This window comes from Ischnura elegans, chromosome X, assembly GCF_921293095.1.
Source record: "Ischnura elegans chromosome X, ioIscEleg1.1, whole genome shotgun sequence".
Classification (NCBI taxonomy): Eukaryota; Metazoa; Arthropoda; class Insecta; order Odonata; family Coenagrionidae; genus Ischnura; species Ischnura elegans.
In genome coordinates this window covers 2,173,424-2,192,502 of record NC_060259.1, presented here as the reverse complement: position 1 = coordinate 2,192,502, position 19,079 = coordinate 2,173,424, and the positions used below count along the sequence as shown (strand labels likewise).

General features: G+C 40.0%; 1 protein-coding gene across 4 annotated transcripts in view; it reads left to right on the top strand.

Annotated features, from left to right (window-relative positions):
- The window catches only part of LOC124170538 (follistatin-related protein 5-like), a 521,097-nt gene that overhangs the window by 436,717 nt on the left and 65,301 nt on the right, over positions 1-19,079 (top strand). For all 4 annotated transcript variants that reach the window (XM_046549329.1, XM_046549332.1, XM_046549331.1 and 1 more), the window contains one exon: positions 8,592-8,689. In XM_046549329.1, the coding sequence (XP_046405285.1) occupies positions 8,592-8,689 (98 nt within the window). The remainder of the gene's footprint in view (positions 1-8,591; positions 8,690-19,079) is intronic.

Sequence of the window (19,079 nt, the reverse complement as noted above, 5' to 3'; positions counted from 1 at the left end):
GTACATACATACCCCCCCCCCCCCCTCGCTTACTTCGTCCCGCCAGAGCACCCTCAAGCGATCGCAGAGACCGAATATGCGACCGGCGCGATGCCACGGGATCGCACACTTGTAGAGCGGTGAATTCGAAAAGGAGATAGCTGTAGCGTTTGGAGCTTCATGTTTCTTGCATATGCAGACAGGATTTTTATCCTTCTCGTTGCAAAGGAATAGTTTTCCTTTTCCTAATTCATTCATCTTTGGGTGTGCACTTGCTAACATGCGTATACGCACGCGCCGCCACTGGCTACGCCCTGCTCTTCCGAAAACGATGCGGGGCGAATCCCCGACGTTCCTAAGGCCGTTCCTTCGTGTTTCGGTCGCTTAAAGGATTTCTCGAGTCGCTTTGCCCAAATGGCCAAAATTCGATTTTGCCGACCGGGGCCGAGGCACGGAGACCCTCCCGCGACCCGAGTCGCCACTTCCCCATTGATCTTCGCTTGCCGGTGAGAATCGAGTGACTCCACATAGCAGTCAAAACGCAAATGCAAGGGGAATTCCACGCTCGACCACAACGACGTCGAATTCCCTTAAGAAGAATAGATTTTTGAGGGCGGATGGCTTATGTTAGGAGAAGCCTATCATATTGTTTGATGATATTGGTTGATAAAATTGTCAAACATTAAATAAAATTTAGATCCAGAACACCTTCTTTATGCGTAAATATACATATTTTCACGAAGACAGAATTTTTCCAAAGCCTTTTTCTAGTTTGAAAAGACAATGTAAAGAAATGCATCTTCTTTTTTTTTGGAGAAAATTGTAATAGATTTTTAGCATCTGCCTCTTTGCAGGTTTTGCAATTAACTTTTTCGGTGGATGCTTCATATTCTAGCCATGCATATTTGGTCAACCAAGACTCAATGTAGACTTCTGAAATGATCTTCTCTTGCCGGGTTGTCCAGGTTTCAGCTGTGAACACTTCTCGCCTGAAAACAATGAAGCAATTGACGACACAATAATTTTTGGAGGTTGACTTGCAGTATCATCAACTTCCAAGCGTGCCTTAAGGCACAATTGTTGGTAAAAAATTTATCCATTGCAAAATTAAATTCACAATACACTAAAAGACTAAAGTAATCAAATAAAATATAGTCATATAAAAGATTCCCCTAAACACTAAAGTTGAAACTCTAAACACATATTCACTGAAAGGAAATATCCACACTGAATGACTGCACCAGCAGGGTAAACTTCATGTTACCGCGGCGTCGTAATGTCTTGAAGTGCCAAGGCGACGTGAGGTGGAGGCAAGGGTGCCGACTTATAAAAAATATTGGGGGGCCCATATCGGAGGTCTTGCCCCGGGAAGAGGTTATATTCAAAGTGTGTCGCAGCACCGAAACACTATCATGATTCACTCCACTTGATTCAGTTAACCTGCTTAACCTTATAATTATTTTTTTAACACATTGTTGAAGGTAACCATCTTCAAACATGGAAAATAAAAATTGCCAATATATTTTTGCGATTTCACAAAGCATAATATGACTTAATTACTTCCTTGAATTATTGAGGGGGCTCCGCCCCCCCAAAAGAATCTTTGAGGGGGCTCGGGCCCCCTCAGGCCCCATGGAGTCGGCGCCACTGGGCGGTGGCGGGCAGGGTTTCAGGTGCTTCTGCTTTCTGCTTCAGTCCTTCCGCTATCGCCACAGATGCAGCGCTGGCCCACAGGGCTCCAAGTTGGTCAATATTACCATTATTGGTCATTATTTCTGATCGTTATCATTAAAAGTCATTATTATCCTAAAAAGGCCCTAAAATTCAATTCTATACCGTATTTACGTACAAGGAGAATGAGGATTCTTGTCGCTTTTACTCGCCTAAATCGGGGTTGTCCTATGAGCGCGAGAGAAGGATTCGCGGCAGACGACTCCAAGCTGCGTATGCTTCGGAAGCGAACGTGTAGATGATCCCGGTGTGGCGGCAATGTCATCTGATACCCAGGCGCAAATCGACCATTTCTGGCTAGCATCTTTGTTGCACCTTCCACAACAATGTAGTGAGGTGGATTGACCAATCGATCAACCAATGTCTCCTGCATGCATCCTGTTTTGGTTGACCATGAAGGTAATGTAGCCAGGCAGTCAGGCGACAGATGAGTAGCATTACGGTAGGGGTGAGATTACAAAATGTACGAAAGTAGCGAGCGAATGCTTAACCTCCACAACTAAATTTTATTGAAGAACAATACAATGTTACAATACGGAAAAGATCTTGCGTAATATGGTGCCAGACCCTCGTTACGTAAGACCATGTAAGACAATCCTAACCCCCACTCTCCCTCAAAACATCTTCCATAATACTTAATAGGAGCGAGGAGGTCCAATTTCTTAAAATCCTACATTGTTCTTTTTTCAAAGCCGTGAGTAACTTTGGTAATACAAAGGGTCCAAAACGTGACAAACCACTCATTATTATCTGGCCAGTTTCAGTGGGGTTTATGTTGTATTTGGTCAATTTGTGGTCATTAATTATGCAAAAATAAGTCATTCTTCCGTTTACATCAACTGGGAGGCTGCGTGCCCGCCAGTTTGTTCCCAAACGTTCTCGCACTGGGACAAATTCAAAATGTGTTGCAGCACTGAAACACAATCATGATTCACACCACTTGTTTTCAGTTAACCTGCTTATTACCGTAATAATTATTTGTTTGAACTCATTACTGAATGTATTTTAAAAGGTTACTATCGTCAAACAGGGGAAATAAAAAATACCAACTTATTTTTTTGATTTTACAAAGCATAATATAACATAATTATTTTCTTGAATTATTGGGGGTCTCTGCCCCCCCCCCCCCCCCAAACTAATTTTTGAGGGGGCAGGGGCCCTCTCAGGCCCCCAGGAGTCGTCGCCACTGTTATAGTCTCTTTTTATCAAATATCTACGGTCAAAAATGAATTTGAATGATATAAGGGACAGGATGATAGCGAATATGAGATGATGGATGAAGCTCTTAAAAGAACTGATGAATAGTTTAAAAAACACCTCAAAATCCTGGGAAAACCGCAAGTCTTTCACTGAGCGCAAGTACACGAGGCAACGAGGAAAATCAGAGTGACGGAATAGTTGGGGTTACCAGTTCGAGTCGCGAGTTATATTGTTACGTGCTTGTTTTCTCAGCGCTCAATTCGTGTGGTGTGAGGCTATGATGCAAATAATTCGAAATTACTCAGAATTTTAAATTATTAGACAGCAACATTCTAGTTGCAATTGATGATTAATTAAATCATTCCTTGATGGAAAAATATATATAGTATGTACTCAGAAAATATACACCTGTATAATATATGTTGCATGATGATTCGTAAAATGATTTTTATCAGATTTCGTTGGGAAAATTTTGCTAGCATTAAGGTAGACGACTCCATTGAATCATCTATCTTTAAACTTTCATCATGTTTAGATTACTGCTGACCAAAGCATATGCAGTTTTAAATTTTGCTTAATATTTTTTTATACAAGGGCCAAGGGAGTTGGCCCAAATTTACACAGCGAGTACACGTGTAAAACTGGGCAAATTCTTGACTTATTCTTTACACCAAATATGGAGCAGGAATAGAAGGATCAACAACTTTGCTGTTTCCACATAGTATTTTATTGACACCACCCATGGTTTTGTTACAGAGTTACATAATCAAGGTTAAAAATGCAGGTAAATTGACAGTATATATAGCAGAAGGTTAGATAGGGAAATGTCCGGGAGCCGTTGGTTAGGGGGAGGTAGGGGTTGGGTTTGGAGTTGGGTTAGGCGTCACTGTGTGTGGGGTGGGTGGAGGGGTGGATGAGTAAGGGGGGGAAAGTGGAGGAGAGGGGAGCGAGAAGGGTAAAGGTGGTCGTTGAACAGGTATGAGTCCCTGTGGCTTAAAATTTCCACCTCTTCCAAGGCGTCTAATCTCGTTCCTTTCTTCTTAAATTGCAGAATAGTAGGGATGAGATCACTAATGTGCCCCATGTCGATAAGGTGTTTTGCAAATTGTGAATGATCTTTCCCCTGCCTATGACACATCTGGTGCTCGGCCACCCTGATGGAAAAACTCCTCCCTGTTTGGCCGATGTATATCGCGTCACAGTCGGCGCAATTGAGGCGATATACTCCGCTCTGTTCCTCCGGGATATCCCTGTCCTTTGGTGACCCCAGCATGCTCCTTAGTGTACTGTGGTTATAAAATGCTGGCCTTATTTTTCTTTGGGAAGTTGTCTTTGCACTCTCAATGATAAATTCAACATTTAGGAGATCCCTCCGGGGAATTATGCGTTTTGTATATTAGACGTCTTGCCATCTGAGTTCTTTTTCACCGTAAAATGGTGTCCACTAATTTTTCTTTGTAGCCATTGTTAACAGCAATGTCCTTTATGGTGTGGAGTTCATTCGTCATGTTACTTTCCGACATAGGAATGTGGCAAACACTATGTATCAGCGAATTGAGGGCTGCTTTTTTTTGTTAAATATGGTGTCTGGAGCGCTCGTGGATGATGGTGTCGGAATAGCATTGTTTCCTGTAGATGGAAAGGTCGAACTTAGGATTTATGATTCTTATGGAGAAATCCAAGTAATTCCCCAGCTAGCACAGATTTTGCCTTATCTCTAAATACGAGGATTTTATACATATATGCCGTGACGAAACCTATCTGGATGCAGAGATAAAGTACGAAGAATCCACGCCGCATTTGGGGATAAATCGGAGATGAATGTCCGCGTAGTTGGAGATACACGTCTATCCTTACGCCGTAATTGCCGGTAGGTGGCGGCCGTTTTGCGTACAATCGCTGCGCCACCACACGAGAGTAATGAGAATTACATGAAAATAATTTAAATACATAAATTGGCTTTCGATGAGAAAATATTCAATGCATTAGACTTCGTCACTGCATTTTATTATATTTCAGTATCCCATATAGCATCAAATATGCCAGAGACATCTCACGAGGCATATATGACCACTCAGAAAGGTCTCTATGCATGTAAGATCATGTCTCGTGAGATGCCTCTGAGATAATTGATGCTACATGGGATACTGCAATATATAATAACATATATGATGAAATATAATGCACTGAATCTCCCACCATCGAAAGTCAACACCGCATTAGTATTCACAATAAGGTTTTTTACACTATGTTACACATTCACACAAGTTTATGTACATACCAAAAACTCCGATAGAAGAAGGTCGAAAATAAAACAATTGCTCTAAAAACGATATATTTAATGAATAATTCATCTTCAAACGATAAACATTGCACTAGAACACGGAGCAATCTTCATACCTTCATCGGTAAACCATAAATCTTACTGTTAAAGTCCATTCTAGCCTTATCATATTTATAGCAGAGACTGGTGAAGTACCTTACGTATGGTTTTTAAAAGCACAAATTCGTAATCCATTACCGATAGGTACCATAGAAATTGACATTTGCAATCACTAATACCTCGCATTCGTTAACAATCACAGCACTGTCTATGATTCCTTCGTTAATATCCATGACAATCCGGATTGTTTTGCTTTATTGGCCAAGAATCATAATACACCTGTGCGTACCGGCGCAGCCCACATCGAACCTAGGGACACAAGAACGATGCTTAGGTCGGATTATCACTCAAACTATTACTGCATAGATGTATTGTTTATACTCACAAACACCACTATGCACAACAACACAAATGTGAAAATGAAGCCACTAATGGCGTTAACGGTAATGGAGGACGTCAGCGCCGCTATGCGGTCAATTTTGGCAATATGGTACTGTGACAACCCCTCCCCAAATGCTTGAAATTGCAGGAAAAAAGGGATAATAAACGTGGAAGATAAAGCCGATGTCCCACGGTCAAATTTGCGTCAAAATATTTGCATCAAAATTTGATGCAACTGACGTGCACCCTGTCCCACGGTCAAAATTTCATCCAACTGGCTTTTGGTCCTATCGTTTTTACAAATGGATAGGACAGGTTCTAAATTTTCATCCAATTGGATGAAACCAACCAATCACAGGGCCTTTGACAAAAAAGCATCGCCAAGCGCTGACACACAGGCCACATAGGTTAAACTTATTTATCGTCTGCATGAGCGTTTAAATTAATAAATATATATATTTTGGACACAAAAATAAACTATGTTGTATTCCTTACATTATGCATCAAAAAGCTAACCGATTTCCACCTTTTCAGGTCATAATCATTATCGTAAACCTCTCAAGGTAAAGAGCTGAAAAGATCGAAACCGGTTGAGTTTTTTCACTAGTACTGTATGGAATACTAAAAGGTTTAGTTTTGAATTTATAATGTCACCATACCGCGAAGTGAATTCATAAAACATTATTTCAAATATATATATACGTTCGTGATCGTCTATTTCATCGCCTGTTGTGGTCCTAAAAGTAAAAATAAGCAAAAATTGGTCTCGATAGGCGATGGAAACTCTCGGCTAGGGAATCCGTAATAATGAGTTGATCTTTAATAAGAAGGATGCGATATTAGAATCGAAATACAAGGAGGGATGTTTTGGAAAGAATAAAAGATTTACTTAAGGTATCGAGGCCGAATTCTACAGGTTAGCTTTGTGAAGGGCATACAATGCAAGCGAGCGAGCAGCTGGAGAAATGACTAATATGAACTGACGACCAACCTGTGTAACACTACAGCTGCCTGGTTCTATCTATATGATTATAGGATAAGGACCTTATGTTAGCAACTGCTAGATTAGGAGAGAAAAAATGTGATTTAAATGCACGTTTACAGCACTATTCATAACATCTTAACAACCACAATGTTCATCATTTATCAATAACATTTTCGTCGCGGGAATAAACTGCCTCATGTTTGTATCCTGGCGTTTTATTCTGCCCTCAACCTTGCTGATAAGGGACATGAAAATATCATCACTTATTGTCAATTATTATCGATAACATCGGGAACATCGGCGATCAACTCCTTCTCCAACATGTTTAGCATGCTTATTCCAACGCTTTCATACCCCCTTTCCAGCCAAGGCCAAGGTCAGCATTCCTTCTGTTTCTTTTTTTCGCCTCTTTCATGTTCAAGAGGACTGTTCAGACAATTTCGCCTGCTAAAAAAGACAGAATCCTTCACCTCCACAAGTTTCCAAATCTGTTTACATGAATATCGTCTTTCGTTTGTTTTTGATCAAAATGAGATGCATCGTGGGACATCGGCTTAAGCTTATCCCCATAATATCTGATTTCTCCAAGGATAAGTTCAAATCTGTGCTAGCTGGGTCAGAACGCCTTCCATCTCAGTTTTCATGATGAATTTGATGTGTTTATCCTAAGAATTGAGCACTGTCAGAAATTGTGATAGCTGTCTTAACGTACCTTACCACACACAAAAAACATCATCTACATATCGGTACCATTTTACTATGTTATTTAGTAAGTAATAATTATACCAAATATGGACTTAGTGTACATGAGTAAAATTCTCCCTGTGCTGTATGGGGTCCAGTTTTTGGGTTGATAGCCGATTGCTACATTGAGTTGGGTCCCAAATCAGAGGGCTGAGAATACCAGGGTAACACCACCCCAAAAAGGAGCTTTGGAAAGAGAGATGTTTGTGCTACTTCTAGCACGAAAAGCATTTTCATCTTGTGAGCACCATTAGGAAAGTGCTAAGGCCTTCACCTCCTCATTCTTTTTATTCTCTCTCACCAAATTTTCTCATTTTGCCTAAAAAAACAATATTTATCATCTGTGCATAGTCTTTGTCTCGTTCCAAGAACAAAAATTAAGTATTTGTATCTTTTCCTTGAGAGTCCTCTGAGTACAAGAGATATGTATGCCTTTTCAGATAATACAATTCCCCCTCAATTTAATTTAGAGAGTAACTCCAGAGACATGGACAAATTATCCTTCATGAGTTCGTCATCTGCCTCATTCCTCATGGCCATGGTCATTTTTTTATTTTGGCTATCCAATAAATTAGTCAACATATTCAGTGTGACCATGTCATTCGACTTAGTCCTTTTGAGTCTGGCATATACTTTAATTTCTGTGCTCTGCCAAGTTTTAGCTTTTTTTATTCAGAATATCTGAGAAACTGTCTTAGGCGTTGCTGATAAGGAAGGAAGCATAAACAGGATCCATAGATTCTTCAGTCCTGCTCTAGTTTTAATGATTTCTGAAAATCCAATTGCTAAATGCTAATGAATCCTGTCTTTGCCCATGTTTGCAGTTAAATCTGAAATTAGCCTGCGGGAATGCTTAATATTTTCTAAATCAAAATTAAAAATTTTCTCTTATCCTTTGTGAAAATCAAAAGTAACACATACTGTGTGATTTGCATAGATTTTGATTGGTGCATGGATTTTTCATTCTAATGGTAACTTTTGGGGTCAGAGTATTCTAATGTGCTGTGAAATCAAATACAATACTTCAATCTTTCTTTCTTTCTTTCTTTCTTTCTTTCTTTCTTCAATACTAATTCAATACTTCAATCAATTTGATTTTAAAGCGTATACTCATCCCTAAGTAGTTGTAAAATTTTAGTACTTATAAAGATAAAAATGCTGACATTTCATTCTATTGTTCCTGTATAGCTATTCCAGAAGTCAAGGTTACACCGAAAATTCAGTCAAGGAGACCTGGAGAGGAAGCAGCAATGTTTTGCCATGTGGTGGGGGAGCCATTCCCTAAGGTAACATCAAATATCCATATACATATTGAGTAATAATACAATGAGGGAAGGTCACTCCATAAAATTTTCTAAAATGTGGGTAGGATTTGATTTTTTTACATCCATTATTGATTGTTGTTTAAATCACCACAAAATTTTACAGTGAAGATTTACTTTGTGTTCACAAATTCCACAATATTGTCTTATTTGAGTACACATATTCATAATTATGTATTCAGACTTTTTCCCTAAATTTTATTATTTGTACCACATGTTTCACACTTAACCCATTTATGCCAAAGGTTTGAAAAATGTGAATTTTACCCTGTTTTTTAAATATTGTAGATAAAAATACGTACGAAAACAGTATCCGAAAGAAAAAAATGTATCTCTTGCCAATTATTAATTATGAGGTGTTCCAAAAATGGAACACCAGGAAAATCCACCACTATGACGTACTCATTGATAACATGCAAAAAGTTTGATTCAGACTTTTATTAACTCACAATTAACACTGATATCCAGGTGAACGCTTTGCATGTAAGGATACATTGCAATTTTAACATTGAGAAGTCGTACTTTTGTGACATTGGACACATCAAGTTTGCTTTCCCTGCTTTACATTCTAATGATTCATGCCGTCATGACGTGAGTCAAGGCTACGCTTCATAGATGGTCTCCTTCTCATCAGGCTCAGCAGTGTTACCATGTCTCTATATAGTGACAGGCCACCCGGCGACGAAATTCAAGAAGATCCATTGGCTTCAAATAGTTTATTTTATGCAATTGCCAAGTATTTTGTAAAGCCAGCTCAAAGCAGAAAAACCGGAGGGCTCGAGAACAATTTTTTTCCACGGATTGATGCTTGATACTTGTCAGTATTTTCATCAGCTCAGTCTACTCCTCCCATATACCACACTGGTCGGCAAAATGAAACTTTTTTTCGCTCCCACGAACGAAAATAGGTGATTCCTATAGGTTTCAAGCTTCAGAGTTCGAATCCATAACCCGTTTTTCTCCAGGACGTACCAGTTTGCAGGGAGGGGGGGGTGTTTCAATAGCCGCCTAAAGATGCTACTCTCCATCCATTATAATTTTAACATTATAATGAAAAATCAATATAAATTATGCAAATAAAATTATACTTAAAATTATTCACTACCTTGTATGTGTATACTTCGAGGGCCATTCCAGACTTTTTGCATTGTCAAGTTTCTCTACGCTAAATAAAGCCTTTAAAAATGCTTCAGTAGTAGCAACAACAAGCTCCTCCTTCCCTTTCTTTGACTGAGTGTTCAAATGATAGCTGTCGTTTTGCGTGTCCCCTTTCTTTCGCACATTCATGTGTATTGCTACTGATGTGCTTTAACAACGTGTCACATCTTTCAAATTCAAATCTATTATCGCAATATTTGCACATTAATACTCTGTTTTTCACATAAAATCCTTCTCAGCTAAATTCACTTGCCCTGGTATGAACAGTATCACTAGCTTTTGGCATTTAAAAATTCCTATCCTCCGTTCAATATTAAAAGCTGGAACCACGATTAAAAAAACAGTCAACCGCAAAACAACCACTCACGATGGTGTTTTCAAACTGAGTGCTGGGTAACTATGGTATAACCATAGAATTGTATAACTTACAAATTGGGCGAAATGTTTCATTCCATGGTTTCCCTTTTGATACTCCTCACCCAGGTGTTAGAGAAGGTTGGACAGCAGCTAGCTATAAAAAATCGCTTAGTTTTGATTACAGCTGTTGCCAATCAGTCAGGAAAGGTAACGGAAGAAATACACTAAACAAAACATAATTGGATTCAAAGAAACTTGAAAAATTATTTCCCATTTATCGATCCTGAAACATCTAGAATGAGACGCTTTCTCACCTGAAGAATTAGGTATTAGACTCGCACGCTCCGCGCGCTCGTTAAGGGGCTCCGCCCCTTAAAAACCCCGGTTACGGCTTCGCCGTCTACATTTGTTGTCGCTCGAAGACTATTGAAGTTCGAATAATCTCACCTCAGCTAGGGGCCGGCTTTGCCGGCCAGGGGGTAGGGAGGCGCCCCACTGATTCCTCGAAACGGCTTCGCCGTTCCTCGCTGAAGGGCGGCTTAGCCGCCCAGGGGTTGAGTGTGAGTTGAGATGCGGGAAGTCTACAGCGGCAGCGCCGCTTGAACGTCGGGGCGGCTTCGCCGCCCGAGGGTTACTGAAACTCTCCCTCGCCTACGCCAGTTACTCCTCGGAACGGCGTCGCCGTTTCTCGTTGTGGCACCTTCGGTTTGAGGAGCCCCCCCGCGGCTGCTCCGCTTAGTCCTCATTAATGCTCTTCTCCACCGAGAGGGGTGTCCAGGGGCATTCGGGGGTTTTAATGTGTTATGCATGCGGTCAATAATCGTCCACAGTGATCACGTAGCGATGATTGTAAAGGGTAGTGCAATGCGGAGTAATAGTGGCGACAAGTACCCATAATAGAAGAGTTAATGGCAAGTTTTTCATTTTTTGCGGGGGGATCCAACGGAATACCGGGGGTTTTATACTTGTGTTAAACCAGTGGTCACAAATCGTTCCCACAAATTCCGTGCCGATAAGTGCTAGGGGTCCGGAACAGTGGTCTGACGATTTTTTTACCTGGAGAGGCGTTTTATTAGAAATTTTTTGGGAGGTTTCACGGGGTTATCGGGGGTTTTAATAAGTAGTAGGGGCACCGGTTAAATTGTGACGAAAACTATTCGGAAAGGAGACTTTAAGATTTTTTTATTTTTTTTCCTACGATGTTCCAGGAGGTGATCGGGGGTTTTCTGGTATTTTTCCCGTATGGTTTACGGTTGCTTGCCCTCACCAAATACTCCGGATCTAGAGCTCAGAGGGGACGGGTAGTGCGGCGTAATATTTGCGAGAAGTTCCCATATAGGAGACTAAATGACACATTTTACATTTGGGGGGATTTCAGGGGGATACCGGGGGTTTAAATGTGTGTACTCCTGGCGGTCACCATCCATTCACATAAATTCCGTGGGAATGAGTCGTTGGGTGCGGTGGAATAATCACGAAAAGTACCCAAAAAGTAGACTTAAATGCAAAATTTTATTTTTTGGGGGGTGTATGTGGGTTTACCGGGGGTTTATAGATTTTTACTGCCATTCCCTTGAATGCAAATGAAAACTAGTTGTGGACCTGGTTATTCTTGATTTTTTCTTGTGATTTAAATACTTTTGTTAATTTATAATGGTTCATATATAATTTCATGTTTTCCATTGCATTTTCAAGCTATAAAACGTTTGCGAGGTGATTTCTGATGAATGCTATATCAGAAAAAATGATGACACAAAGTTAAACTATTAATTAAGTACTACTTTTGTCTTGAAATGCAGGTTTCGGCTCTCCCACGGAGTTTTTTTCATCATGTTCTGTTTTATTACTTCTTAAAAATATTTCTAGCTCTAACCTAAGTAACCATTGCTTTTCGCATCCAAGTGTGATTTTCAAGCAAGCTAGCTAACATATATTGTTACATTTCATTAATAATTAATTACGTTAGTTGATTATATTTCACGTAAGTATATATCAAATGAGAAACCTCTCCACTTTTCGTTTGCCACCCGTTTTTCCCTTCCGTTTCGAAAACTGCGAGTGATGATGTCTTCATTACGTAAAATGACTCTACATTCCGCTAAAATAACATCATAAACCACAATAAAAAATTCTTTGAGAAATAGGCGCATTCTACGGAAAAGTTAAACATTTCTGAAATCTGACGGAATGAACTTACAATTAGTGTAAGAGTTATTTACATTAAGAGTATTTGCATTTTACAATTAATTTATCGTGGACTACTAATTTTAGAGTAGGATAACATTCAGGCAAATCTAAGAGGAATCTGAAAGTAATTTATTAAAAATGCCTTTAAAATGAATATTAATAATCACTGCAAATTGCTATCAGTCATGATATTTTAAATGCACTAGGTTGACAGATTTTGATGGAATCAAGCATTATTAATGCATTACACATACCTAAAATGTATTCTCCATGGTTTCAAGATTCACACAGATTCGAGATTGAGATGGATTCGCTATTCACATGGATTCGAGATTCCCACGGTTCATTCAGTTTATTATGAACGATTTAAAGAACCGATTCATTGCCACGAATCAAATCCCATGAACCGAATCCACCAAAGGAACCGTAATTCCCACTTCTAGTATAGAGCGTTCCACATTTAGTTGACAGTACGGGCCTTATGGATAACAGTGTTGCCAAGCTTCCGCTCCGCCGGCAGGCATCCTAACAGCGTATTCAACCACACATAATAGAGCGCCAAAATGGTTTGGTTCAAAAAGGAGTTAGGGATCGCACGAAAGACGGCGTAAATAAAGGCATTTTTTAGCGTAAATTAAAATACCTTTGCTGCAATATAAAAGGAAAAGTCTTTTGTTATTTTATGTATGTACTTCTTCAATGCACAAGCTGAATAATGAATAATCTGTAATGTAAAAAATAACAATAAATTGAAGGATAATAAAAATTATCGCCACTCCTGAATGAGACAACATTTCTATTCCTTCCATATTATGCAATATTTTTGGGCTCTGGCTAATATTACATGAAAGGCGATGTTGTATAAGACATCATCAATCTTTAATTTTTCAAAATTTTCCCGTACTTGATGTATTAAAGATCTCTTTTCAAGCTGACATCTTCAAAGCTAATTTCCTTAATGTTCTCTTTCCTCCACCTTGTAGTAGGCAAGGATTCCAATTTCCTTGAGTAATAAGAGGCATTTTCTACCACTATAATTGATCCTTCGGGTAAGTTTGCAAGAAGTGAGTGCTCAAACCATCTCTCGTAACACTCGCCACCAACTTCTTCATGATCATCCATTGAGTTCTTTTTGTACTGAAACACATGCGATGCTCCTTTTATGAACCCATTTTCCGTTCCTGCGTGTAAATTGCGAATCGTCCTCCTCGGGAAGTGGGGGCCAAGCCCAGTACTTAGTCCAGCAAGCAAAGCTTGACGCGGATTTTCTAATAGTTTGTTTCGCAAACTAATGTTCACTATTTGTCCAACATTAGTCCAACTTTCGCCTGTGAATACATTTGTCCTGTGTTCGTGACGATATTTTTTTTAGCTGTCTTAAATAATAAATTGTGCCACCAACGAATAATATCATCCCTTTCGATAAGGATGAATCTTTTCCCTCTGCGTTCGTACACGAAGACTATGTCCAAAAGAAGACGATATAGTGTTGTCCTTTTGTAATCTGGGAGAATACTATCCATATATACCGAGTTTAAGATGGATTTTAAAGTCGGAGGGATATTTTTCACGAAGGATTCATGTACCTTCCTTCTAATTCCCGATCTCACAAAATCGTCGAAAATCACTGCCTTCGAATTTTTGCAAGGCTGTCTAATTTCTTTAGTTTTTGAATGAGTTACCAATTGACCACGGGAGCTTTCCTTTCTCACTCTGTAAATAGTGGACTCCTTGTACCCAGTAGCCTTCAAAGCTTCTCGGCAGGCCTTACTAATGCTGAGAGATTTCCTTAAGTAGGTACGAGAAGACTTTGAGCACCAACTGTCTTTCGCGGCTTATGAGCTTCTCACCTTTTCTCCTCTTCTTTGTATCGGACATATTGATTGGGCGTGTTACAGCAGAGATAAGTGTAAAACACACTTCACAATTCTCAAATTCAGCAGACCACACAACACTTGTTCACTCGTAAAAAATGCAATGACAAACTGAACGCCTTCGTAAATTCTTCCAACGGCCCCTTCGGCTAGGGTCAATTCTTGTGCAGGTTTTATGGCACCCTATGAAAGGAACTGAGAAAAAAACCCAAGGCCCCTTTTGTAAAAGGCTTGGACTGGAAGGGGTAGTGTTTCGCACAGATTATGAGATATTCTCTTTCTTGGTTTCCGCGATGGGACCGAAACACCCAAGGCGAAAGCGTCTTATTTCCAAGCCGCTTGCTTACTTTCGTGTATCAATGTATTCAGATAAAAACACTGCTGTTACGACGCATGAGTATTCTCAGTTTAGGATATCAAACGAATAGATAAATACATTTCATAGTATGCATTGACAAAAAACTCCTTTTCCGCCCGAGAATTTTCCCTTTGCGCGCAAGAAAAAGCAAGAAGCCCGGCCCAGCGGGGCCGTAATATTTTTTCTTAAGATCAAAACCTTGTAACTCGCTTCAGAATTGATATAAGTTAATAATTTTTTCACCAAAAATAACTTTTTAGTTTTCTTTACATTTGATACGCAGCATACAGGGACCTACCACGTAAGAAACGTAAGTTAGTAAGCGACTTCTTTTTACCTTGCAAAAATCAAAATTTTCTTGTCCTAAAGGGTGTTACGTCGGCTTAACAACATTTTAACTCAATATTTGTACAATTGGTGAAGCCCTTCAAAGAGAAAATAGTGTGAAGAATTTTCTGCAGAAGATTCAATTCAATACAGACAACGGTCAGGCAGAAATTGCGAGAAGAAGATAAAGTAAAAAAATACACGTTTCTGACGGAAATTTAAGGAAAATTTTTTTATAGCTTTTGTTATAATTTTTATCGAAAAACTATTGGCACCAATGAATGCAGTACCTCTTTCTACATTAGAATGCAATTTTTAATCAGTGCATAACGCAACATTAATTTTCGTGCTGTTATTGACAACGCCGCGCTCCTGGCCTTATGGAGATAAGCATGGGAAACGATTCTCCATAAGAGCCCATACTGTCAACTAAATGTGGAACGCTCCATTGGCGATGCAAAGATTCTCCCCAGCGCCCCTGGCGGCCGCGCCTGGAAGCACTCTAACTCAGACACATTCGTTGCTCGTATATCTTTGTTTACGTTGCGGAAATCATGGACCACGATTATTTGTCGGTGCCGCACTCCCAGAAAAACTCTAGAAACACCACGTACTGCAGCGTTCCACAGTGTTCAAGTTATAATGCCCCCGAAGTAAGCTTCCATTTTTTCCGAAGGAAGAAAGTTTACGGCAAAAGTGGGTTATAGTACTGAAGATGGGAAAACGAGTGTCCAAACACAAATTATTTTAAGCACACATGTCCTTTACTAGCACGCGTGTCGAAGTCAGTGATACCCTGGCCTGATCAAGCTACGATCCGAGCCAACCTACCATCATCATTTTCAAAACACAAGTTCACCAGGATTGTACTGGATTGCATGGAAATTCCTATAGAAAAATGCAAGTGTCTCAAATGTAGAATTTTAACGTATTCCCAGTACAAGAGGGGTCACACTGCGAAGGTCAATCTTGGCATTGCCCCATCTGGACTAATAACTGAGATAAGTTCTTTATATGGTGGACGAGCCTCGGACAAGTTTATTGTCACTGATAGCTGTAGGTTGGATAGATTAGACCACCAAGATGGAGTGATGTTGGACAAAGAATACAGAATTGAAAATGAGTGTCGCCCGGTAAGATATTTTTGAATTTATTTTCTTGAAGTAATGTAATTTTGCAGGTGCATAAGTAAGATTGTCCTCTCTTGCAGAGAAATTTAAGACTCATCCGCCCTCAATTTCTTCAGAAGAAAGTCAGTTATCTAAGGATGATGCTGACATTGCCAGAGCTAGAGGTCATGTTGAGAGAGTGATTCAACGCCTGTGGGCATATGAAATGATACTGGGTCCAATATAATGGACGCTACTCCCATATGCTGATGAAATTCTTTTTATTGTGTGTTGATTAACTAATTTTGGACCTCCAATCATGAATATTGACAAGTTCATGTAATGCTATTGCACACAAGTATTGTGTTTGTGACTAGAGAGACTGAACTGTGAAAAAGAACTGAGAACTTTTTATCTGAGAACTATTAATCAACATTTGTCTTTTCTCCTTGTTTTGTGTTATATTAACTTATACATGGAATTGTTAACCACGTACTTCTCCACAGACACTGCTTTTGAGAGAGAAAAACATAAATGAAGCAGTTGCAAAAGAAATCCTAGTATATTTTCTGATTAGATACATAAAATAAAGTTACTTTGGCTTTACGGATCAAAAAATTGGTAAAATGCCAAATATTATAGTAAAACATTGAAAATAAAACTTCACACTGGTAACTTAATACTGGCACATCAAAATACACAGGCTATAACGTCACAGTTGAGCAAGAGAAAAAAAACTAGGTGAAGACAATATTTCTGGACAAATCAAATAGTTCAAGAATACAAAAAAACACAATGGCAAACACTAAAACTGAAAAACAAACATGTAAACATAAGTTGACTCAGTTTGCATTTAAAAAATCAGTTCTATGACAAATGTCAGGAGAAAAAAATTTTAGGAAAAAGCACCTCAAGAGAGGCTTAAGAGTTAGCATAATGATCCTCCATCATTAGAGGAAGAAAATGATCAAAATAAACATCACACAATCTACTTAAGAGATTGAACACATAATCCGAATGAAAAGGAACGCGTACTTTAAGATAATCATTACCAGCCTGAGAAAACACAATGTAATCACATTCTGGGATGCCACTCAAAGCCATACCTCTTTGAACTTGGGCAAAATAGTCAGTATTCTTCTTCAAATTAACATTGTTGTCCAAGGTCTTCACTGCTCTTCGATCCAAAAACTCAGCTGCCGTCAAAGTCTCACCATCCTTAAATGTCTTAATTTCAACATTTCTTACTAACCTGCCATCAGCCAAAGCTGTTCCATCCAAACTTGCTCTAACCCAAGGAGTTTCTGGACGGACTAGAAGTCCTGATTCCACCACCTGACAACCCTCAAGCTCCTCATACCTCTTTCTCGCTACAGTTTCAAGTTTGTTGCCTCTGCCTGTGTACTTGTTACCAGTAAAATTGCTGTAGTACAAATCTGCATAACGTTTTTTCCAGTTAGCTTTAGGATTTACCGCATAAGTGGACTGGCTGTATGCCATAGATGCTGGGATAGACATATTTCTGCCTTTGAACCAAGCATCAGTCCTCTGCGGGGTTGCCAAGAGCGAAGCCACTTGATCTTAGGTCACGGTAACATTTTGCTCATAAAATTCCAGCAGAACTGCATCCACATTTTTGGAGTTTTATCTGGGTGAGTGTTTCCACATTCAAAATCACCTCGAAATGAAACTTCTTCTCCCTCACGCATGGGCCTGAGACTGTTAATGATATGGAAGTCCTGAGACGCAGAGGAGGAGGAGCGGGAAGTACAGAACGAAAGTCCTTCACCCACTCTAATCCCCGAGTAAAACATAGATATTTCACTACCAGGGGCACCTGAAGCTTATAAAGGAGGTTAATGATGCGCCACTACTAAAAAGTTACACAACAATACGGCCACACTCTTAACTCTGATCCCTCGATAACCGATCGCCGTAATTTTGAGATAAATTAATCTACAAATCCAAGGAATACGGATGCTCAAAAGTCAGGCCCGAGGTGCGAAGGACCAAAGCCTGCACATGAACCACCGACTCTTTTTCCTCACCGAAATCACAAAGCCAGCATTTAAAACTTCTTCTCCCTCACGCATGGGCCTCACATACCCTGAGGTTGCTTTCATTGGCGTCCACAACCGATAACATCTTCAAGAAATTACCGTTTTCTCACGCTTTTCACGTTGAAACACATGCAGTAAATACGACAAAGGATGGAGTGTGTCTGAGTTAGAGTGATTCCAGGCGCGGCCGCTAGGGGCGCTGCGGTAATCTTTGCATCGCCAATAGACATGCAGTGGAGAAAAGCGAAGGAGCTGAGCAGTCGCACCTCAAACCCGGGTGGGAGGGCGGGATAGGCAGCTGAGGGGAGTGTTCCTCTCCGCTTCTCATGGAGTAGCTTTTACACCCCTAAACTCAGGGAAGGCCAAGCGAATTTCATTCTCTTCTCTTCGACCTCAACTTACAGTAACCTGATACTCGCTTCGTCTCGGAGCGTTGGCGAGACGGGCGGGAGCGAGGTCTAAAAGGCTAAGGGCGCTGCGGGTATCACTCCTCATTCCACTTCCTGCGACGTTGCCATTGTTGGGAGGGCGGAGCGGGGTGAGGGGAGGTAAGAAATTCGAATTGGCCCGAATCACGTCCTTCGTCGCCGTTTTGGGCCTGCAGCACACCACGGCGCACCCATTTTAGGCCACGCCAATTATCATAGATCTGTGGGTCTCAAGGTGGTTGTGGGAGAAAAGTGCAGCCACAGAATGCTGGTTTTAGAATTTTTATGTTTAAGCTTGGAGTCAAGTTATAATTGGCCAAAGTCCAACTTGATTTTCTCAATAACCTGAGACATACTACTTTTTTGTTCCTTTCTGTATGTGAATACACGTCTCCTAAATACAATAAAGAAAACCGCAAGTCTCTATATCTTCTAGTTGTTCCGCAATTGAGTGGTATGTGAACTCCGGCAGTGCGAAAAAAACGATCGGTATCGG